Source organism: Talpa occidentalis, unplaced genomic scaffold, assembly GCF_014898055.3.
Source record: "Talpa occidentalis isolate TD23 unplaced genomic scaffold, MPIMG_talOcc4v2.1 talOcc4.12, whole genome shotgun sequence".
Classification (NCBI taxonomy): Eukaryota; Metazoa; Chordata; class Mammalia; order Eulipotyphla; family Talpidae; genus Talpa; species Talpa occidentalis.
Window position 1 is genome coordinate 19,882,519 of NW_023601212.1, and position 23,761 is coordinate 19,906,279.

A 23,761-nucleotide genomic window follows, 5' to 3' on the forward strand; every position below is an offset into this window, starting at 1 on the left:
AGGAAAGGAACTACTGCTTATAATAGTTTAAAAGAAGGAAATCAGCATACTTGGAACTTAAGGTTCCTCTTGCTTGCAGCATTGTGCATTTGGAATCAAGAAGCTTCTTAATCAAAGGATTATCTGAGGTCTTACTCATAAAACACAAATGTCTGGCAGCAGTTTAAAAAATGAGCTGTTTTTATGAGGTTGCACATGGGCCTTTCTCCACACCCTTCCCTGAAGCTAATTCTTAAGAGGTGAGACTTAGAGACGTTTGGTCATGTAATAAAATCAAAGGTGAAGAGAGACTAATGTGCTTTTAACAAAGTAAGTGCACTATGGAAGGTTTAGCATGTTTCCTTACATATGTAACGTTCCCTTTTCATTCATTGTCACTACAGTTGTTGCCATTTTCAGGAAGTTGTTTCACTATAGTGAAACTTGTGAGTTTTTTTTTACCTTTTTCAGAATACTATTTTATGAATTCTCCCTGAGCCAAAGCATTACCAGACTTAATTTTTTTGCTTTCAAAATATAATCCTTGGTGATTATCTTTTGAGAGAACGCAATCTTAACTATATTGGTTTCAGATACCATGTTGTTAACACAGAAAGAAAAATGTCCTTTGTTACAAACAGAACTTTAGTGGAGGATAGTATTTAAATAAATTTAATAGAACATTTTTATTTCCACTGATGATATGAACCATGATTTCCTTTATCAACTTGCAGGCGAAATATAATCCTTGAAAAATAGGAAATGAAACAAAAAGTTTTGTAAGTAGAGGAGTTATTTTAGTGTAGATGGGAAATAAAATTATTTTAGTTAAAATTTAACCAGGGCAGAAGATTAATGCTTTTAGAAATATTTCTCTATTTTGCATGGTTTTCAGGACTATGATTTTACTTTTTCTTAAAACGTGATTAAGTATGGTTTATTTAAAATTTCCCTTATGTAAAATAAATTCAAATTAGTAACTGTTCATTGAACACCTACTAAATGACAGGGACTATGCTATTAAGGGAAAGGAATATAAAAATAATAGGATACTGTACTATAGTTCACAGTTCAGTACAAAAGAAAGAATTGTAATATATTTTGTGAGTGCGATAATAGAAATTTGTACTTGTTTACCAATGCTTCATATGTATTTAAAAAATAGTGGGAAAAATCTTCATGGCATACCAAGAACAGTGAAAATGAAGAATTGCTCTAAGTTTCAGGAAAGGTTAAGTCTTATTATTATCTTACTTGTTGAACAAGCCCTCTGCCTTATTCTTACATAGTACTTGTATACAATTCATATTGAAGTGATTATATGATCTTATAAAAACTCATATTTAGGGCCTCCCCGGTGGCGCAGTGGTTGAGCGCTGGGTTGCGAAGCTGCCCGCAGCCTCTGCAGTGCTGGTTCCATCCCCAGCTGCTCCCCGGCCACCAGAGGAGGGTCCCACATGGCGCGCAGACCTCTCCTGCCGCCCGCTGCTCCCCTCAGCAGTGTACTTCGGTCCTTCTGCCTGCTCTGCTCCCCGTTTTGGCTCTGGTGAATTCTCTCACCCTCCCTCGCTTCTGACTGTACCTAGTGCTTGTATAATTAAATAAATAAATCTTAAAAAAAAAACACCTCATATTTAGAGATAAACACCAAACACCTTTGGTATAGTGAGCATTCTTTATAGTAGACTGTAAGGGATTCAGTACAACAAACAATGAACTATATATGTATTTGTAAAACTGTAGATTTCTTTTTTAATAAAGATTGATTTATTTATGCATACAAGAGGTGGGGTACAGGGCAGAGATGTGGGGGGTGAGAGGATTCACCAGAGACAAAGTGGGGAGCAGAACAGGCAGACTAAATGAAATACACTGCTGAGGGGAGCAGCGGGAGAGACAGGAGAGGTATGCTGCTGCGCCATGTGGGTTTCTCCCTGGCCCATGTGGGTTTCTCCCTGGCAGGCCGGGGATTGAACTATGCTGCAGAGGCTGTGGATTGCTTCATAGTTAACCCCTTGCGCCACCAGGGAGGCCCCAACCATAGAATTTTTTTTTTTTTATAATAAATTTTATTGTTATATTCCCCATACAATTGCAGCCCCCCCATTCTGACCCCAATCCCTCCCCTCCCGCCCCTGCCCCCCTAAAAGTGTCTCTGGTTCATAGTTTTTTGTTGATTTTGATTTTCACTTTCTTATAGTTATTCATTTTCCTGGTCCCTTATTTAAGTTTTCTAGATTCCTGCTATGAGTGAGACCATCCGGTATTTTTCTTTTTCTTTTTGGCTTATTTCGCTGAGCATGATCCCTTCCAGCGCCATCCATGTTGCTGCAAATTGCATGTGTTTATCTTTTTTGAATGCTGAGTAATATTCCATGGTATATATGTACCACATCTTCTTGATCCAGTCATCTATTTTTGGGCATTTGGGTTGTTTCCAAAGCTTAGCTATTGTAAACAGTGCTGCTATAAACATAGGGGTGCAGGTGTTCTTTGGAATTGATGTTTCTGTGTCCTTTGGGTAAATACCTAGGAGTGGAATTGCTGGATCATATGGAAGCTCTGTGTTTAGTAGGTCCAGAAATCTCCACACAGCTTTCCACGGTGGTTGGACCAGTTTACACTCCCACCAACAGTGCAGAAGAGTTCCTTTTTCTCCACACCCTCGCCAGCATTTGTTGTTGCTAGTTTTTTTAATATGTGCCATTCTCACTGGTGTAAGATGGTATCTCATGGTAGTTTTGATTTGCATTTCCCTGATGACAAGTGATGTTGAACCTTTTTTCATATGCCTGTTGGCCATTTGCATTTCCTCTTCAGAGAAGTTTCTTTTTAGCTCTTCTGCCCATTTTTTGACTGGATTATTTTCTTTGTTGTTGTTGAGTCTCATCAGCTCTTTGCAGATTTTTGTGATCAGTCCTTTATCATTAGTGTTGGGTGCAAAAATGTTCTCCCAATTTTTTTTAATCAAATTTGAAAATGACTTTTGGAGCTTGGAGTCTACTTTTATCTTTCCCTTCTGTTATGACAAATAGACCCTATTACCTATACCATGCTTTAATTCTTAGGTATTATCATTGTTGTCATATTTCTTCTGTATTGTCTTCCCTGCCAAGATTTTAAATTTTTTGAGAGTGAAGACTTTGTATTTTATTATTCCTCACAGCACTTAGAGACTGCGGTGTTAAATAGCTAGCGGACAGATGTTCAGTACAAATCTACTAAAACAAAGAAATGTATATTTTTTGTCAAAGAGGACATTTCGAAGAGATGGTAATTTAGTCACTCTTGGTGATTTTAATGTTAAGGGTGGAATTTATCCTCTGTGGTGGGTTAAAACAGCTCCTAGTCTACAATAAGGAAAACATGTCCCTCAAGAAAAATGCAAAGCATTCAATTTGTTTTCGAATGGAGAGTAGTATAATATAATAGGCCTACACAATTGAGAGACTGGTTTTCTGAATTTTTAATGGCATGAGAGCTGTTTTAATGGTACGAGAGCTGTTTTAATTATGACCCCAAATCTAATTTGTAAAGATGGCATAGATTTATAGGACATGATAGTTTCATTAATTTGAATTCCATCGATTCTGAATTGGTTATGTGTATAAGGTGTGTTTTCTTTTTTGATTAGTTTAGTTACTCTTATATGTTAAAGTACATCAGATTCTCAGATAACTAGATAGGTTTAGAATAATACTAATAAATGGATACTAGAGTGAGGCTGGGGAGAGGAGAGAGATGTGTAGCTTATGCACGTAGCTCTTTTCCTTTGCGCTTTGTCTTCTCCTTTTGATGTAGAATTGTAAAGGAAAGTCTGGGGTTGAAGCAGTTTTGAATTAGAGATAACAGTTTTCTAAAATACGCCTTTATCTTTACTTGCTCCTTAGCAGTCTGTTAGGAGCATAGGAATTTTTGCTATAATTAAATATGTGTTGGTAATTTGTTTTCTTCTCTGATCAGCTCCCTTTCTGAGCTTTCATCCACTTCTAGATTCTCTTTTTTTGATTTTCATTAATTCATTAGCAATTGAAATTTTTTTCCTGTGCCAGAACATATGTCATTGGTTTCTGAGATAAGCCTGTAAATAAGATAGAGTTCTTGTGCTCTGCTCTTGGAGCATATAATATAATGAGAGGATAAAAACAAATAGAGGATACAATGAGTCTATTGCAGGGCACCTAATCCAGTCTGGATATTTAGGAAGTTCTTCCAAGAGGAGGTGATTTATTTCTTGAGGCCTTCTTGCTATACTTCATTTTCTAAAGTTACCTATCACAAGAAACCCTAATCTGTGAGACTTGCCTTCCCTCTACTTTCTCCATTCAAAACTAATTTGCTTGTCTGTTAAAACCAGCATTAGACAAAGACGTGAATGAGGATACATCCTCTTAGGGAGAAATTGTGTTAATGACAGGAATTTAACATGTTTTGAATTGATTTTTAATCACTGGCATGGACAGAAGAGTATTATTTCTGAGCAGGAAAATTCAAGGGTATCCTACCTTCAATCATAATAAAATAATACTTAAAATGTATTTGTTAATAATACCTAACATTAGTATTTGTCAGGCATTACACCAAAAATTCCAGTAAAATATACATAGCAAACTCATAACCCCTTCTACCTCTTTCCCTCTCTTTTAGGCACTCTGTTTTCTATGGGAATCTGGAAAAAAAATCTGTTTACTAAGCCCAGTGGCTTAGCACAGAAAATACAATACTGGCAATCTTTAATTCACTGACTTTCAGCTCTTAGGAGAATTGGGAGCTCTTAGGAGAATTCAGCTCTTAGGAGAATTGGATACAGTATGAATAAATATATATCCAGTGTTACAGTTTTTTTGATTTCTAAGTTATATTATCTAATTTCATTCTGAAATTTCAAGTAACTGTAAAGGAGATCATCAACTGTTTATGTTTCCAAATCCAGGCATGGACCTTAAAACGTTCCTGTAGAACACTCCTTTTTTTTTTCATTTTGAAGTTCTCTGATTTTTATATATCATATACTAGGTATACTAGAATCGTATAAAGAATACCTTTTTCTTGATTTTATGTGTTTTTAGTTCATTCTACTTGTAGATCTCCGAATTACTTGAAGTAGTAAAAGAAAAAGACTGAATTTTGGTGGGTTATAATTCACTATTTTGTGGGATTGGTGGATTTGTGAATTTGTATACTGTTGAGTATTTAGTAGTCTGTAGAATTGAGAGGTAACGCATTTTTAATATTGAGTACAAACTTTCTTGAGGTACAATTTACATAAAATAAGATGCACTTGTAACTGTTCAGTTCTGTGAATTCTGATATATGAATATTTTCATGTAACCATTACCTTAATTAAGATAGAAAATATGTCCATCACCTCAAAAGTTCCTTCAAGTCCTTTTGTAGTCATTGTTACTTCTCCTCCCCAGCCTGCATCCTCTAATCTGTTTCCTCTTGTTATAGTTTCGTTTTGCTTGTTGTACACTGGCATCATATTGTGTGTATGCTTTTTTGTAACTGCCACCTTTTGCTTTAATGTCATGGTGTTTTTATAATTCATTCATATTTGTTGAGTGTCTGAGTAGTTCCTTAATTTTCTTGCTAAGTGGTATTTCATTGTAATGGACATAACACATTTTTAAAAACTAGTTCATTTGTTAATGGATATTTGAGTTTTTCTAGTTTGAGGCGCTTATGAGCAAAACTGCTATGAACATTTGTGTACTAGTCTTTATGTGGGCCTGAGTTTTCATTTCTCTTTTGAGTGAAATTCTTGGATCAAATGTAAAAATATTCCTACCTTTATAAGAAAATTTAAAACTGTTTGCCAAATTACTTGTACCATTTTACCCTCTCATCATCAATATATGCAAGTTCCAGTTGCCCTGCATCCTTGATAATGCTGGATAGCAGTATTTTTATTTTTAGTCACTCTAGTTAGTACACAGTGGTATTTTGTGGATTTAATTTTTATTTTCTTGATGACTGACTACAGATATTAAGCATCTTTGTGTTTGCATTTGCTTATTGACCATTTCTTTTTGGGGGATTTGTCCCTTTTAAAATGTCTTTCATTATTGAATTGTCGAGTTGTTTTTTTTTTTTTTATTTTATTTTACCTGGATACTAGTTCTTTACCAATTATCTGTACTATGAATATTTTTTCCCAGTCTGTGGCTTGCCTTTTTGTCTTCTTATCAGTATCTTTAGAAGATTTTGTAGTTAATTCTTGTAGGGTTATGAGTTAAGATTCAAGGTTTATATTTTCCATTCTGACCTCTGGTTATTCCATTCTTCTGTAGCAGGTTCACATACTCGTGATATTTAATTAACAGTGGAAATACATATGCACACATATATATGTGCATCCTTTTACACATCCTTGGTTTTGTACATCACAGAGTTCAGGATCTTCAGATCTGATCTATGATAAAACAGCCCTTGGTACTAATCGTGATTCTCTCACGGGTCAGTCCTATTCCTTTGGTTGTGGTCCTCTTTTTCTTACCTTGCTTGAACAATTTTCATTTGCTATTTAACTGAAAGAAAAGCAAATTCTCCTGTAGGAATCATGTAAGTATATGGAAAAGGTGAAAGAATTGGGTGAGCACATGGTTTCTTTCTTTTGTCTTTTCTACTTTTTTCTCCTTTCTGTTTATTTTTTCTGTGAGCCAGAGTCTTCCTTCCCTTTGACTATTTCCTTTCTCCCGCTTGGGAGGTGCCCTGCAACACCTCTTTCTTTGTATAGTCTGTTTCTCTGAGTTTACCTTTAGGGATAATGTTCCTAGCCTAATGTCCCAAAATGTTTGATTTTGGGGGGCTAAATACCAATTAGAGCACCAAAAACACAGGGCAGCAGGGGAAGATTTTATTAACAAAGCAACAGCATAGATGTGAATGGACTTACATTCTAATTTTCTTCTAATACTTCATCTTTTCCAGTTTACCACAGCTCTTTTTAATCTTGGAGCAATTCCTCCATACCTCTTCAGTGAGAAACCAACACACATATATGATATATATACAACACTATTTAGTGTTCTATACATTATATATAATGTATAGTGCCTATAATTACATATATGTAAACTCTTAATAGTGTTCTTGTGTTTGTTTTGTCGATGGGGTTAGTACTCTTATTTTATGTATGTTTCCATGTGCTACCTTGTGTTTTTCCAGAGAGAATACAGTCCATTATTAATATGTAATTATTGTCTTTCCCCCCTCCCCTCTCTGTTTTCTCTTTCTTCTCTCTTTACCTTTTGGCTCTTGTGCAGGTCTTGTTCAGCGTTGTGTAATCATCCAGAAGGATGACAATGGATTTGGGCTGACGGTCAGTGGAGACAATCCAGTTTTCGTACAGTCTGTCAAAGAAGGCAAGGCATTTTTTTTTTTTTAAACAGTTGTCATTTAGGACCAAACAGAGAAATAGAAAAACTTAAATAATGTCCAGTTAAGCATAAAATAATCACATATATCATATGTGTCATATGGCCTATTGAGCCAGATTTCCAATGTCATAATTATAGGAATGTATTTGCCCTGGTTGATTTTCTTTGTATTCTACAAACTACATAGTTTTAGAAATCATGACTCCTTGGCCATGATACTTTCTGCATCATCACTAGAAAGTTTGTGGAATTTTATTTCTTCAAGGCACCAGAGATATTTTGATACAGAAAGATGTATATAGGCTCAAATACATCTATGCTTTCCCCAAAAACATCAATAATGTCTTCTAATACTGTTACTATATATTGAATTTTTCCTTTATATTGGGCACTGCAATTTGAGATAGGTATTTTTATCCCCATTTTATAGGTGATATTGAGGCTTATAGGAAAGAAAAACTAACAAGTGTGTTAGTTTTTCAACAAGTCCCATAACTAACAAGTGATAGAAAACCAAAGTATGACTTTGTAGCCCATGTTTTAAAGCACTCTGTTACACTGCCTGTCTTTTAAGAAGATTGTCAGTAAATGCAAAGGAATTGCATTTTAAGGAATTAATTTCTCTTACAGATGGAGCAGCCATGCGGGCTGGAGTACAGACAGGCGATCGTATCATCAAGGTAAGGAAGACTATTATGGAATTTCTGGTAGAATTTAAAGACTGCATATATTAATCATTTTGTTTTTTCTTTAACTTGGATTTTTATGAAAAGCACACTATATATGATGAATTTGTTAGCTGTAAAAACTTATTTCATATAGTTAAAGATTAATACTACCCTTTACTTGAAGAGCATAATATTCACATGTGAATAAGTGAAGTCATCTTTGTCCTTTTATAGGAGAATAGCTTGTAAAGATCATTTCTCTCAGATTAATCTTTTTGCAAAAATTCTCTTCATGGGCCTCCCCAGTGGCGCAGTGGTTGAGTGCTGGGTTGCGAAGCTGCCCGCAGCCTCTGCTGCGCTGGTTCGATCCCCGGCTGCTCCCTGGCCACCGGAGGAGGGTCCCACATGGCACGCAGACCTCTCCTGCCACCCGCTGCTCCCCTCAGCAGTGTACTTCGGTCCTTCTGCCTGCTCTGCTCCCCGCTCTGGCTCTGGTGAATTCTCTCACTCTCCCGCGCTTCTGACTGTACCCAGTGCTTGTATAAATAAATAAAAAAATCTTTAAAAAAAAAAATTCTCTTCAAAATATACTAACAGAGCTGGGGAAATATGTTGTTACTTGTGAAAGTTAATCTTCCAACTAAACTTTACAAAAGTATAGGAATAGCTAAAGTAAAATGTGTGTTATATATATGGGTATGTATGAGGTAAGATGGTGTGAATTAATTTTAAGCAAGTAACTCTAATCTAGATATAGACCTATCATTGGAACACAATAGAGTCCAGAAACAGGCTTTGCATTCTGATCACGAGGGGGAAGAAAGGCTTAGACAGTAATTACTGTTGAGAGAGCTGATTAATTTGATTACTTAAAATCGAATTGCTGTACAGGAAAAGAACCATGAACATATTTTATAAGTAAAGAACAATCTGGAAACAATATTTGAAACTTATTACACAGTGTATGATATCCTTAATACTTTTTAAAAATACTAAGAATAGCCTAGTTGAAAAATGGGCAAAGAATTTTATCAGGTAATTTGCCAAAGTAATTAAAGTAAATAATATATTTATGAGAATATATCGGGGGAAAAAAACACTTGAAGTATGAATGTGTGTATATCCTATTACAGTATAATATCAAAGATACTAAACATCATTGTTTACAGTAATTATCTTTGGTGAGTATGATGAGAATACTCTTACTTACTTTATGCACTGATATATTTAAGCTTTTAGGAATTAATTAGTGTTACTTGCCTCAGAGAAATATATAGTATTAGTATTAGATCCAAGTTTGATATATTTTAAAAATTATTTATTTTATATATATATTACATCATTGTGCATTTTTGTACAATGTTTGCTTTCTTTTCTCAGGTGTAGCCCCTATAGAATTTCCAATTCACCTGTGCACCATCACCATATTCCTTTGTGCTCTTCCCGCCCTCGTTGTGATCCATCTCCCTCCCTTGCGGAATGACTGATTTATAGTTGCCTACTTATTTTTGTTTTGTTGTGGTTTTTTTTTATTGTTTTTATTTTTTTCCCTGATACCTTATTTGGTTCCCCTATATTCCTCCTATAAGTGAAACTATCCGATATTTTTCTTTTTCCTTCTGACTTACTTCACTGAGCATAATCCCTTCTAGCTCCATCCATGTTGCTGCAAATGACATTAGTTTATCTTTTTTGATTGCTGAATAGTATTCCATTGTGTATATTTACCACAACTTGATCCAGTCATCTGTTTTTGGGCATCTGAGTTGTTTTCCAAGTTTGATATTTTTATCTTAATTTCTTTGGCATAGTGAAGACTTTGGATAACATAGCCTACATTTAATCTGTCTGAAAATTAATGCCCTTTTTAAAAGGTTAGATCATGACTGGAAAACAGAATAAATTGGATATTGCAGATTTCCACATTAGTTTTTGATCTTTTAAAAAATTTATGGTTTTGACATATCAGCAAATTTATAATTATAAACAAATACATCTTTTCTGTTTGCACGAGTTCTTCACCATGAAGGATTTATAAATCTGCTTGTTATGTTTTGTCATTTGTCCTGGTGAATAAGTTATAATGTCTTTTAAATCAAGGTCTGGTTTGTCTATACCTTACAGAATGGTAATGTGTTTTTTTTTTTTGTGTGTGTGTGTGTGTGTAGAAGAACTGGAGTGTAGGCCATAGGTGTGGGGGATGAGAGGATTCACCAGAGACAGATTGGGAAGCAGAGCAGGTGGCTTTACTGTAGAACACTACTAAGGGGAGCAGTAGGTGGAGCAGGAGAGGTCTGCAGCACCATATGTGGGTTAGGAATGGCCTTACCTATGGCCAGGGACTAACTCTGGCCACAGTGGTGTCAGTGCTGAGACTTAACCCCTAACCCACCAGAGGGCCCCATGGAGTGAATATTGAGTCAAATATATCTAATATTGTCCTGTTTAGTGTATGATAGTATAACTAGTAGTATTATGTATAACTCCTGAAGCCAGTTCATCCATTTTCTCACTAAAAAGTACCTGACATACATTATTATCATTTTCTTATAGGTGAATGGAACTCTGGTGACTCATTCAAATCATTTCCAGGTGGTGGAGCTAATCAAATGTAGGTGAATGTTATTCTCAATTTTAATTGTTTTCTGAAACCCTTAAAGCAAGGTTCAGAAATATTTTCTGTAAAAGGCAGATAGTTAATATTTTAGGCTTTTGGGGCCATATGTTCTGCTGCTTGACTCTGTCAGTGTAGCAGCAAAGCAGCCATAGATAATAGGTAATGAATGGGCATGGCAATGTCAGTAAAACGTGACTTGCCAAAATAATCTATGGATTAGATTTAGCCCCTTGGCTTGGGTTTGCCAACCACTAAATTAAAGTCTGAGGTGAAAATTTTTAATAACTAATAACTATCTTCCATCAACTTCATGTATGTGGTTGATTGTAATATCCTGTCTTTCTCGGTAATTTTGATAGCATATATTTGAGAAAATGTGTGAATCATCTGAGAGGGAAGAGGGTGGGAAATCAGGTACAATGGCCTAAATGAACTAACTGGAACTTTAAATATTATGTAGCATAATCACTTTCTCTTAGATAAGAGAATGATTAATCCAGAGTAGTGATCTTCTCTTGGAAATCTCCAGAGTTAAAATTTATCATCTTCTGTATCGGAAATTCCACAGTAAAGTGGACTACAAATAAGACAGTTGTTTGTGGCCAAACAGAAACAATACTGTTTTATTGAATCATATTTCTTTTTATATAGTGGGCATCTTTAGAATAAATTCGATGAATCGAATTCCTACTTATTGCTTAAGTAAAGCAACATAAGAATTCTTTTACTGTTCATCAGCAACCAGTGGTCATTTCAATCATAGTTCTTAACTTTAGATCATTTTTTAAAAATGCAATAATTTAAATTAGAGCCCTATACTTGAATACCATTGATTACTTATTTAAAGAAATTGTGATTTATACATGATTATGTGCTGTAGAAATATGATTTATTATGATAAATATGTGCCTGATAACTATTGCAGAGTACAAAAAGGAAGATTATATATCTTTATCTTTTTAGGTTATATGTTTACTCATTCCCATATAAATTTTACTTAAAGAATTAGATACTAGGACTATAGAAATAGAGTACACTTATCCAATAGTGAGAGCATAACTAAAAACTTAAAGTAAGCATGAAACACTCTGAGTATCCAAAACAGGTAAATTTTCCCTAAAATTTGTGTACCTGTAATAGAGCACTCTCATGCCCTATTTTTAATGCATATTGTAGACATAATAAAAGTGATGTCAAATCATAGCAATTTAAAACAGCTAAAGACAGCTGTTAGAGGAAGCTATTAGAGGCAAGTATATGGATAAATAATAGTAGATGACTTTCTGACAGAAAGAAATGAAATTAAAAAGTTTAAAAAGTGTGTATATTTATGATCTCCCAAATCATAGCTGGCGTCTTCATTAATTATAAGAAAAAGTAATTTTTAAAACCTAGACCAATGGAATAACTAACAGGGAGTTCCAGGGAAGGATTAAATTGGGAGAAAAGTGTGAAATACATTTAAAAGTTCTGCTGAAAAGTCTTTTTTTTGTTATTTATAGGTCATTTATATAGAAATGTCATTTATTTGCAAAGTCTCATTTCTTGGTGCTAGCTAAATAATGAATGTCTCTTGATCAGTCTTCCTGGTTATGGCTAAGTTTGCTTTCTATGTTGTTTTTTTTTTTTTCCTTTTTATACCTAGTGAATTTCTATCCTTTCCTCCAAATTTTATTTTTTTCCTTTTTTGTGGAATATTTTGGTCATATTCTTTTTGTAAATTTAACTCTAAATGGCATCATTACATTCCAGGAGATTAATCTATCTAATTGGTATCATGTTAAAATACAGTTTTTAAAAATTTAATTTTAAGAAATTAATTGAACATAGCCATTAGTGGATGGTTGATATTGCCTCCCCTAAATTAAAAAAAATTCTTGCTTTTTTAAAATTTAATTTACTTTTAAGTAATATATGATCTTATGGGTAGTGATTTACTATATGAAGTGGACATTGTTCTTTTAGATTTTTACAGGGGTTGTAAAAGAGAAATGACAAGTTGAGTCCCTATTCTTTGGCAAAATGGTTGGCAGCTGATGAAACTTTTTGATATAACTGGATCCCTTGGAAATGTCAAAACGTAGTTAAATACTCTAAAACATATTTTGACAATGTTATTTTCCTTTTCCTCCCCTTTCTTTCTTCTCCCCATCCCAAGCTGGTTCCTTTGTAGCTCTCACTGTTCAGGGACGCCCACCTGGATCACCGCAGATTCCTCTTGCTGATTCTGAAGTAGAACCATCAGTCTCTGGACATATGTCTCCCATCATGGCATCCCCTCATTCACCTGGAGCATCTGGGAATATGGAGAGAATTACTAGTCCTGTGCTCATGGGGGTAAGAGTGGGGAAACTGATTTATAAATGCTTAGTTGCATCATGATGCCTTTGCTTTATATTAAGAGTTTTGCAATATTGAGCTGGTAAACAAAGTTCAAAATTCTTAGAAGTAATTTCCTAATAGAAAAATTTTGTAGTGATTTGTAATGATTATAGAGTATTAGGGTAATGGATTTAATCCAACAAATATTAAACACCTACCATATATAACTCAGTGTGCCACTCACAAAAATATAATTAAGATAACCCATGTTCAAGGCCTTAGTTATCTTAGAATGTCTACTGAAGAGGCCATAGGTTTTATTCTCTTTATTTTGTGATTGAAATACTGTTCGGCATATAGTAGATGTTTAATAAACCTTTTTGTGTGAGACTGAATCAAAAGTAAACAAGTAATTATAAGTTATGACAGGAAAAAATATTAAGTTCTTGAGAATTCAAAGGACGGAGAAAAGCATATCCAGTTATGATAAGGAAGGATTTTAAGGAAAGCTATTCATTTAATTGAGTCTTGAAAAGCAGTTAACAGTAACATTATAAATGGTGACCATGGGGGAGGAAGGCAACCCAGAGAGAGAAAGAGGAATAAATAGAGGTAAAGTGTCAAGAAAGCACCAAGTATTTTTGGGTGGTAGCCAGGATTCTTGTTTGACTGTTGCCATGAAAGGGGGTGTGTGTGTGTGTGCGTGTTTGAGATAAGCTTGAGAAAACTTGGACTATTTAGTCTGAAAAATTACAACTATCAGGCTAATTTACATGTAATTGGGTTGGCAGTAAAATCCATTAAAATTATTTTCAGCCAAGAGAGTAATGTGATTATACAGAGTTTTAGGAAGACTAATTTGATAAAATATTATATGGTTGTGAAACTAGGGGGATGGCAGGAGATGAGTTAGGGAACTATCTTCATATTTAAAGTAGAAAGCACTGGGGATTTGAATCATTTATGAGGATTGATAGCAAGATCCAAAGGAGGGAAATAAATAAGATTATTTTATACTTAAATCAACTTCTTTTCTCCAACTAATAGCAATACTAGTGTTTTTGTGAACCTAGTTTAATAAAAATGAAATAGAATAGCTGAAATTTCTTTGTAACCTTTTATCTTTAAAAATGTCATATCTAAAATCCTGTCCTCATAACTGCTGGAAAAAAATGAAATCTTAATAGGTATTGAAAATTGGAGTGAAAGAATAACTTATGCCTCTTTTTCACTGTTTATTTTACCTCCATTTTCCCTGTATTGGTTCTCATGTTTATCTTTTTCTAGGAGGAAAACAATGTGGTTCATAACCAGAAAGTAGAAATTCTGAGAAAAATGTTACAGAGAGAGCAGGAACAGCTACAGGTACTAAATTAGAAATGGGGCTGTTTACAGGCTAGTAAAAAATGTGAGTTGGCATAGTTGAGTTGGTGTTTATCATAGTCACAATCAAGCAATATTGTATTCAATGCCATCAACTATTAAGAATGGAATTTTTCTATATTTTCTTGATATAAGTATTAATTCTCAAAATATTTTTATAACTTTTCAGTTATTGCAGGAAGAGTACAACCGAACACCTGCCCAAAGATTGCTAAAAGAAATCCAAGAGGCCAAGAAACACATTCCTCAGCTGCAAGAGCAGTTATCCAAAGCCACAGGCTCTGCTCAGGTAGCATCACTATTAAAAGTGCTACCCAACTTTTTGCAGGAGAATTACCTTCTGGGAATGTGTCAGAGAATGTTGCAGTTGCCTTTTTTAAAGTTATTTTTTCCTAGGATAGGCCAACAGTATGTCCTGTATAGGACGTTACAGAAATAATTATTAACTAAAAGATAGGTGTTCTTCTGATTGCTTGCTTATAACATGTTTGTTATAATAATTTTAAAAAAGAATGGAGTGCTTTTGTTTTGATGTCACAAGCTACTGAAATGTATCTAGATACATATGTTTGCATTTTTGAGGTTTTTATTTAGAGATATATAAAATTTTACAAAATGACAGAATTGTGCTAAAATACATAGACAAGCAAATTCTTGTTTAATCTGCATAACAACCCTCTGAGATTGGATTCTGCTGTTGTTTTTTCCCATTTAACATATACACTAACAGAAACTAAGTTTAAATAACTTCTCTGAGGTCATGTAGCTCAAAATTGCTGGAATGAAACTGGAATTCATATCCAATATAATGAATTCAAAGTACATTCATATTCTTAATAACCATATATTTATTATAATTAAAAATAGATTTCAGTGTAATTTTCTAGATAGGTATAAGTGAGGGAGAAGATTATGGTCTCATTAGAAAAAAAAAACTCAGCATTTATATATCAACCAGATTTGTATTCTGTAATAATCATGTTTAAAATGTGAAAAGTTCCTTATACTCACAGCTTCTTAAAGGAAAATGGACAAATTGTGTGCACCATTTAAATTTAGCAAAAGCTGTCCATTTGTCATTCTTCTTGAGTTTGGTTTGTAAGTGAAAGCCATAGAAGTGTAGAACTAAAAGTATTCTTTGAGATCATCTACCTAATCTGCTCACTCTAAATTCAAAAACAATGTTGTAGTTTAGAAAACTTGGCCTGAACTGGTTGAATGACTTATAATAACTATATGAAGTTTTGAGTATTATGCCTCAATAATGTTTGCAGTTTTTGTTATTACTTAGCAAACACAACAATCTTACTGTTTTAACAGTAAAAATGTGGTTTCTAGAGTAAAAACTTATGACAGTTATGTTATAGTTTATGCCCCTCCAAATTAGCAATTCATTGAAAGTGTTGGAAGATAGTTAACCAGAATTTTATACTGTATTAATATTTATTATTGGGCAGGAAATACAAATTATATAAAGTAACAAACTATTGTACATTCTTAACCTAATAGGAAAGTTGAACTTTTATTCTTTTTACTAAAATACCACTTTCCTCTCCTTAAGGTCAGGCCATTTTAGATACACAGAATTAGTAGATGTGCTCTTAATAATTTTTAGAGCTCTAAGCATGCTTTTTTCTTGTTCTTTTTTTTTTTTTTGACTCAGTTTTTGTTGGTATGAATTAAGTACGTGGTTGAAAAATTTTACTAATGGAGTGTATATATATATATATATATATATATATATATACACACACACGCATGCATTTTTAAAAGCATTTTGATCACATAAAACTGTCCAACTTTTAAGTCTCCATTTAGTTTGTAGTACAACTCTGTATTTGTAGTACAACTCTGTATCTTAGATAGTCAATAATGAAAGATTTTTTTAATGTATTTGTGTGTGTTTAATCTGTTTTAGGATGGAGCTGTAGTTATACCCTCAAAGCCTTTAGGTGACACATTAACAGTCAGCGAAATAGAAGCAGACTCTAGTGATGGACTGGGCAGAATTGAATACAGCAGTGGAGATGCTTCTCGGCCCAGTAGTGACAGTGCAGATGTAAGTATTCTGCATTTTTATCTTCTTGTTTTCTTCTTCATAGCCCCTTTCTAGATTTGATTTTAAGTTAATGAATTGGAAATATTCTCTCATTACTTATTTATGCCATCTTTAATATAGCAATTTGATGAACAGAAATTCTAAACACTATTATATATGAGCTTTTAATTCCAGAGTTCACTTTTTCCCTTGGACACCACTGCCAAATGTTTCTTTTGAGGAGATGGAATTTCCCAGCAGGCATTTTGTTTGTGGGTAGAGAAGTTAATAATGCCAGTGCTTTCTTACTGAACCGAGAGGCCAACTGTTGATATCTTTTAAGAGCATGTTAATATTCCATTTGTGGGCAGAGTGACTCAGTCTTGAATCACGGGGCACTTTGCCATCAAAAGAGGAAAAGCCTTAGTCCTGTAAGATAGATCTCAGTTAATAGCCCTTATTTAGTAACACTTTCATGATTAGCCCAGAAATTGCCAGATGAGCATGGATGTTTGTTAAGAGGGTGATAAGAAAATATTTTAAGTTGTGCATGATGTGTACCTTAGTTAATATGAATAATACGTTTGGTTTTAACTTACTCAGCAATACTTTGTACACAGCATGCAATAATAGGAATAATAACTTAAAAATTGACCACCCTCTTTAAAAGTATGAAAAAGTAATCTAAACCAGTGTTTTTAAAACTTTAGGTATTGAAATCAATTTAGTGGGTTAGAATTTGCATAAAAAAGAATAAAATAGGAAATAAGAATGCTTTGCATGTAGAGGAGGTAAATGTTACTTCTTGTAACTTGTATACACATACAATGCAGTGTGTATGTGTGTATACACACACACAGTAGTACACACACACAGTAGTTAACAGTGTTAAACTTTTCTCTTATTAAGGTTGTGGTTAAAAGAAAAAAAAGCCATTGTTCTAAGCCATCATTCAGGCTACCTTTTAACACTTAGACGCAATGACTCAGTTCCTTGTGCAATGAAAAATTGTCAATGTTTTTATGAAAGATGATGATAGTTTTGATTGGGCATTTTGATTGGGCCCATTTCTTAGGTAATTCCCCAAACAGCCTTATAAACAGTGTTGTTGTTATCATAGTTTTACAGAAGAAAAGCTGAGGCCAAAGGAAATTAACTAATTTGCCAGACTTACCCAAGTAAGTTTCTCCTCAAAAGAAACATTTGGCAGTGATATCCAAGGGAAAAGTGAATTCTGGAATTAAAAGCTCATATATAATAGTGTTCATCAAATTGATGTTTTAAAGATGGCGTAAGTGATCTGCCTCTACCTAGCTCCAGAGTACCAGCCCTCTAACTATAAACAAAGACACTGGGAATTGAAAAATGCACAGCATTTTGGGAGAGTAGCAATAACTGTAGTGGCATGTTAGAGTTATAGATGAAATGGTTAGAGATTATCTTAGAAACAAAATCTTCAGTCCTAGTCATAAAGAGCTTCAATTTGGTATAGCAGTTTCTATGTCCTTTTCTATGTCTCTTCTTTGTTCTAGTGCTGCTTCTCTCCTGTGTACATGATTTCTCTCTACCATAATTATATACATTTTCTTGACAACACAGGTTTCATTTTGAGTTTATGTTTCCAAAAGTTGGCAGACTGAGAATTCAGAATAAGTGATATGAATGAAAAATTCAAATTTTATCTTGTATTTAGAGGAATGTTGCTATTAAATTTGTGGTTCAGAACTAAACTTTATAAAGATTGAATTGGCAGGTATAGAAACAGGTATTCCAATAAATTCAGATTGTTTGACATGTAATTGGTGTTTAATAAGCATATGAATGAATAACAAAATGAATCCTTAGAGTATAGACTTTATCTTGCATGCAGAAGAGAGGCATAACCAGAAAGATACTCATTGTGGAAACATTTCCACTGTGGAAAATGATTTAGAGTAACAGGTAGATCTGTAAGAAGCGAAGTCTGTATGGTTTAATAGGAACTTAAATGTGTATTGAATGTCTAGTTAGCATTATTGATTATGCACTTTGTGTCAGCATTTGTACTGAAAGCTTTACAGGTATTCTTTTTAACTCATAGTAGTCTTAAAAAAACAATAGTTTATAGACGGAAGCAACTAAGGCCAAATAAATAATTGGAAATTGTGAAAATCCAGGTGAGAGATAATGTAGTACAGAGTAGGATCTCTATTAAACACATTGCAAACAGGTTTAATTCCTGTGTCTCATTGAAGCTAAAGAGGTGCTGCTTTGTGCTTATGAATTTCCATGTTTGTTTCAGTTGTGTTGTATTAAAATTGTAAGAACCAATCAGTCTTCTAATCTTTTGAGTCTGTGCTTTTAATTTTTTCCATTGTCTGCTTATTTTTAGAAAATAATTCCTCCGTGGTGACAAATACCCACATACTCAGTTCTTACAAGAGAAGCAACTTAATCACAAATCATCATCTAAACTTCAGAGTATCTGTTTCTCTTGACTTTTTAATTTGTAACTGATATTTTAAAAGAATTATTTTGCAAATTTTTCAATCTTACTCCAACATAGGGAGACTAATTTAATGACCTCTCTCACATATCATTTAGCCTTAGCAATCATCAACATGTGCACAAGCTTGTTTGGCTTATATCTTTTATTCCTCACACCCTCCAAACACTGGATAGTTGAAACTAAATCCAAGACGTTATTTCATTAAGATATATCTTCGAGAGAAAAGAACACTTTTCAAAAATATTGCCACAGTATCATTGTCAAATCTTAAGAATATGCAATTTGGGCCTCCTGGTGGCGCAGCAGTTAAGTGCTGGGTTGCAAAGCTGCCCGCACCCTCTGCAACACTGATTTGATCCCCGGCAGCCTGGTGAGGGTCCCACATGGCATGTAGACCTCTCCTGCCGCCCACTGCTCCCCTCAGCAGTGTACTTCCATCAGTCTGCCTGCTCTCCTTCCTGCTCTGGCTCTGGTGAATTCTCTCACCCTCCCGCGCTTCTGACTGTACCCAGTGCTTGTATAAATAAATAAACAAACAAATAAATTTTTTTAAAAAGAATATGCAATTTAATTACTATAATTCTACTACAGATTATTTGCAGTTGGTTTATTTGAATCAGGATACAGTCCATATCCTTAGCCTTTGGTTGAGAGTCATTTTACACCTCTTAATTTATGTCTCTTTTCCTGCCCTATTTTTGTTGTTGTTGTTGTTGAGGAAACTAGGTCCTGTGTCCATTAGAACAACCTACATTCTAATGATATTTTCATGATATTGCTAATATATTCCTCTGTGAATATTTTCTGAAAGCTGATAGCTAGATCTAGAGTCTTGATCAGATTAAGGTTTGAGAGTTGTTTGGCAAGAACATTCATGGGTGGTACAGTGTATATCCTATCACATTAATGTCAGGAGGTGAATGTCTGCTTATCTTTTTGTGAAGTTAAAGGTGTTCAGATGGTGTCAGCATGGTTTTTTCATTCTGAAGTTCTCTAGAAACTGAAGTTATACCTGCCATTGATTATCAAAATGCTTGCATCCATCATTTAATTAGCAGTTCCAAAATAATATTATAATTGTGTCATTTCTTCTCTTTTTATTAGATGAGTTTATTTTAGGTTATCCTAAAATAAAGCTTCTATCTAAGTTCCTATATGAACTTTTTTAATGCATTTTCCCCAAAAGAGTGGTACCCTAACAAACTCCAAAGATCAACAATGTGTGTGTAATATTTTTAATTCATATTCTTTGTTGCTGTGCTTCAATTCATTATTCTTTTTAATGCTTAAATAGTCCACTTTTTGACTGATGGGAGCCCCCTGGGTTGTCTCCTGTGTTCTTTTAACATGATTCCCCAATATTTTTGATAGCTGTTTGGTGTGGAAAGATTATTCTAGCTTTATCTTTTATAATTATCTTTTTTAAGAATCAAAGCCATCCATTTCTCCAAGGTGGAGCTTATATTTATTTGAAACTGCTGATTTCTTTATCTTGCTATGTGTTTAGGTAACATATATCTTCCCTGTTGGCATTCATATAAAAATGTCTTCACCTCATTGTCAGCAACTCTGAAAAATGGCTTGGATTACTTTGGGGTGTTCCTCATTGCACAAAATTGAAGTCCTGCATATCATATAGTTTATATTTGATAGGAGGTCATCTCAGATATGCTATGTTAATTTTATAAAAACCTATACATCAGCTTCACGTGTAGTAACAGAAAAGTAGGAGCTTAATTTTATTCATATAAAATAGACGGAAATGCTTTTAACTTGAATAAGAATAGTTTGGGATAGAGGGACTTAGAAACAATGTATGAGGGTAGATTTTGATTTTGATAATAGTTGGAGATATATATTTAGGTAAAGTTACTGAGTACAAATTAGTCCTTGGGCCTGGAAAGAATTAAAACTATTCTACTGTTTTTATATTATTTATATCCACATAAAACTAAAAAACTGAGTGAATAGGGGACTTGCCAAAATCAGGAAAAACTAGGAGAGTGAGGTATTATATAAAATACCTCAATATAAATATAAAGTTGAAATTCAGATCATTGTTCATTCACACTAGTTTTACTTATCCCTTGTTGATAAACTTTTTGAAATGAACTGAATGTCTTTTTCCCCCCCCCACCCCCACCAAAGAGTCCCAAGAGTGGCTTAAAAGAGAGGATTTATCTAGAGGAAAACATTGAGAAAAGTGAAATAATTCAGGACACTGTAAGTATTGAATCCATGAAATGACAGTCCTTTCTTTAGTTTTCCTTGTAATTAGATGGCAGATGTATCTGATACTTTTTTTTTAGAGAAAGCGTACATTTATTAAAGAAATAAAGTTTGTATAAATGAGTTGCTGCTTTGTAGTATTATTAGTTGGTTTAATGTTTTCTTATTGTAATAACATAAAAGTAACTTAGTTTATCATTTAACAGCTTTTTTTTTTTAAATTTCTATATTGTTTGAAATACCATTGTTCTACATCTTTGCCAGTGCCATTTTAACAGTTTCTAAGTATACAGTTCGCTGGCATTAAATGCATTCACATCATTGTACAATCATCATTACATGCATCTCTAGAACTTTTCATCTTCCCCAATTAAAACTTGTTACTCATTAAATGCTAACTCTCCCCACAGCCATTCTTCTTTCAGTCTCTATGAATTTGGCTGCTCTTGGTACTTCGTATAAATAAAACCATACATATTTTTCCTTTTGTGACTAGCATATTTCATTTAGCACAGTGTCTTCAAAGATCATCTGAATTGTAGCATGTTCAGAATTTCCTTCCTTTAGCTGAATAATAATCCATTATAATCATTTTGATTATCCATTCATTTATCAATGAATACTTGGGTTGTTTTGACCTTTTGGCTTTTGTGAATAGTCCTGCCATGAACATGCTAAGTACAAATATCTGTTCCAGTTTTTCCTTTCTATTCTTTGAGTATGTACTCAGAAACAGAATTGCTGGATCTTGCATATTCTTAATTGGATATCTTAACATTGAGTTTTTATTTTTAATTAGACTTAAAAAGTTGTATGGTAAAACATTTAACAACATATTATGATGCATTATTAGCAAAACAAACACTTGAAAAATAAGAGATTTGAAAAATAATCAGATTTGAATCATTTGACTACAGTAAATTTCTATTATTTCATTGGGTTTTTTTTAAATTATTAAAGCATTGGCATTTATAGAAAAAAAAGGTTAAAAAAAGTCAGAACCAGGTTAGGGAAATGGAAATATATACTGTTGAAACATACTTAAGCAGGAAATATAATAGCTACATATTATTCACTTAGTTTATACTTTTGGATCCATTTACATAGTTTCAGCTATAACTGCCTGCAGATGACTCCAAAATCATTATAACCCCATTCTCCTTGTTTATTTATTAGATTTAAACCAAACTCATTCTTTTTGTTTCTTTGAAAATTTTCATTCCTCCTAATTCTGTATGATCTAGATTTAGTATTTATGGTCTTCACACATCTTATGCTTTTTACATTATACATTAATAGTTCTACCCTATCTTTTTCATACTAAATCCAACTTTGTATGTGAATTGGCAGATGGATGAGCTATTGCATGGGAGTGAGGTCTGCCAGTTTACAATTTCATTTTACAGTTTTGTTATCTTTGTTTCTATAGCAGTGTTTATGATTACTTGAAAATTTTATTGTATTATGCCAGTGGTTTTCAACCAGGAGTGATTTTGTCCCTCAGGAAACATTTGGCAGTGTCTGGAAATATTTTTGATTGTCATAACTATGAATCTGCTACTGGCATCTAGTGGTTGGGTAGAGGTCAGGGATGCTGCTGGAACAACTTAAAATGCACAGGACAACCCCCACAACAAAGAATTACCTGACCTGAAATGTCATCAGTGCCAGTGTGCACTGAAAAATCCTACGTTAGGGCCTATGACAGTAAATTCAAAAAGAAAAAATAGGGTTCAGTGACAGTTTTCAGCTAGACATTAATAGACATCTTGGAGTTAATCTCTTCTAACTTTGTCTTACCATTTCTGCTTGTGTTTTTCCTTTGTTCTTTTCCTTCATTCACCTTTTAAAATATAACCTTATTTGATTAAATTACTTAATGTAAAATAAGTTTCTTTTGTAATGCAATCTGTATATGAAAGGAACTATACAGAAAGTACTAGAATCAGAAAACCAAGAGTGTAGTGAGCAAAGCGTGTTTATTATTTTCCAGGTGATCTCCGTTCTACCCCGCTCCACAAAGTAGCATCAATACTGTGTGGTTTTCTTTATTTAAGTGGTTCAAGGCCTTGAAAACTTGAAAATTAAGTACTAAAGAAAATAAACATGAAGAAATGCCACTAGTGAACCATGTCTTTTTTTGATGGTTTGACTTTATTCTTTGCCTATGACTCTCAGATAATTTTTTTATTTCTGTTATCTGAATGTTACCAGGACAGTCACTCACTTATTGGGAGTCCCTCAACCCGTGCAGCACCTCATATTATTGGAGCAGAGGATGATGATTTTGGTACTGAACATGAACAGGTAGTGACATTTTTTTTTCTAAGAACCAAATTAATGTTGTGAGCTGTTAGATATGTTGCAAAAGTGAACATTTCTTGAAATTGAGATAATATTTGTAAGACTTTGAAGCTAAGTCTTAGAACTAAGATTAACTGGTTAATTGCCTGTTTTTGCTTTGACCAGTAGAAATGATTTTGCGTTTAGAGCAGGTAAGTAGTCATTGCTATATGCCTAAATACTTCATTTTGGGGGAAGGAGGCTATCATTTTTTTCTATTAATTTTTTCATTTTTCACAAGTCTGTATAATGTTGGGGTTACATTTATACTCCTCCATGTGTGCCCATACTTCACTTACCCTCCACCTAACC

At 33.7% G+C, this 23,761-nt stretch overlaps 1 protein-coding gene and 1 long non-coding RNA gene across 9 annotated transcripts in view; one reads left to right on the forward strand and one right to left on the reverse strand.

Moving 5' to 3' along the window:
* The window catches only part of ARHGEF12 (Rho guanine nucleotide exchange factor 12), a 126,839-nt gene that overhangs the window by 62,402 nt on the left and 40,676 nt on the right, over positions 1-23,761 (forward strand). For 4 of the 6 annotated variants that reach the window (XM_037505460.1, XM_037505461.2, XM_054693150.1 and 1 more), the window contains 9 exons: positions 7,248-7,346; positions 7,992-8,041; positions 10,583-10,640; positions 12,805-12,983; positions 14,256-14,333; positions 14,521-14,640; positions 16,270-16,410; positions 21,026-21,100; positions 23,321-23,413. In XM_037505460.1, the coding sequence (XP_037361357.1) occupies positions 7,248-7,346; positions 7,992-8,041; positions 10,583-10,640; positions 12,805-12,983; positions 14,256-14,333; positions 14,521-14,640; positions 16,270-16,410; positions 21,026-21,100; positions 23,321-23,413 (893 nt within the window). The remainder of the gene's footprint in view (positions 1-7,247; positions 7,347-7,991; positions 8,042-10,582; positions 10,641-12,804; positions 12,984-14,255; positions 14,334-14,520; positions 14,641-16,269; positions 16,411-21,025; positions 21,101-23,320; positions 23,414-23,761) is intronic. The other 2 variants (XM_037505463.2, XM_037505462.2) reach the window with 2 other exon arrangements.
* LOC129145469 (uncharacterized) overlaps positions 1-23,761 on the reverse strand; it is an 84,740-nt gene that overhangs the window by 26,073 nt on the left and 34,906 nt on the right. For 2 of the 3 annotated variants that reach the window (XR_008551055.1, XR_008551053.1), the window contains 2 exons: positions 12,844-12,942; positions 7,230-7,334 (listed from right to left, as the gene is read on the reverse strand). This is a non-coding gene — a long non-coding RNA (uncharacterized LOC129145469). Of the gene's footprint in view, positions 1-6,834; positions 6,957-7,229; positions 7,335-12,843; positions 12,943-23,761 lie in introns of those variants that run through there. The other variant, XR_008551054.1, reaches the window with a different exon arrangement.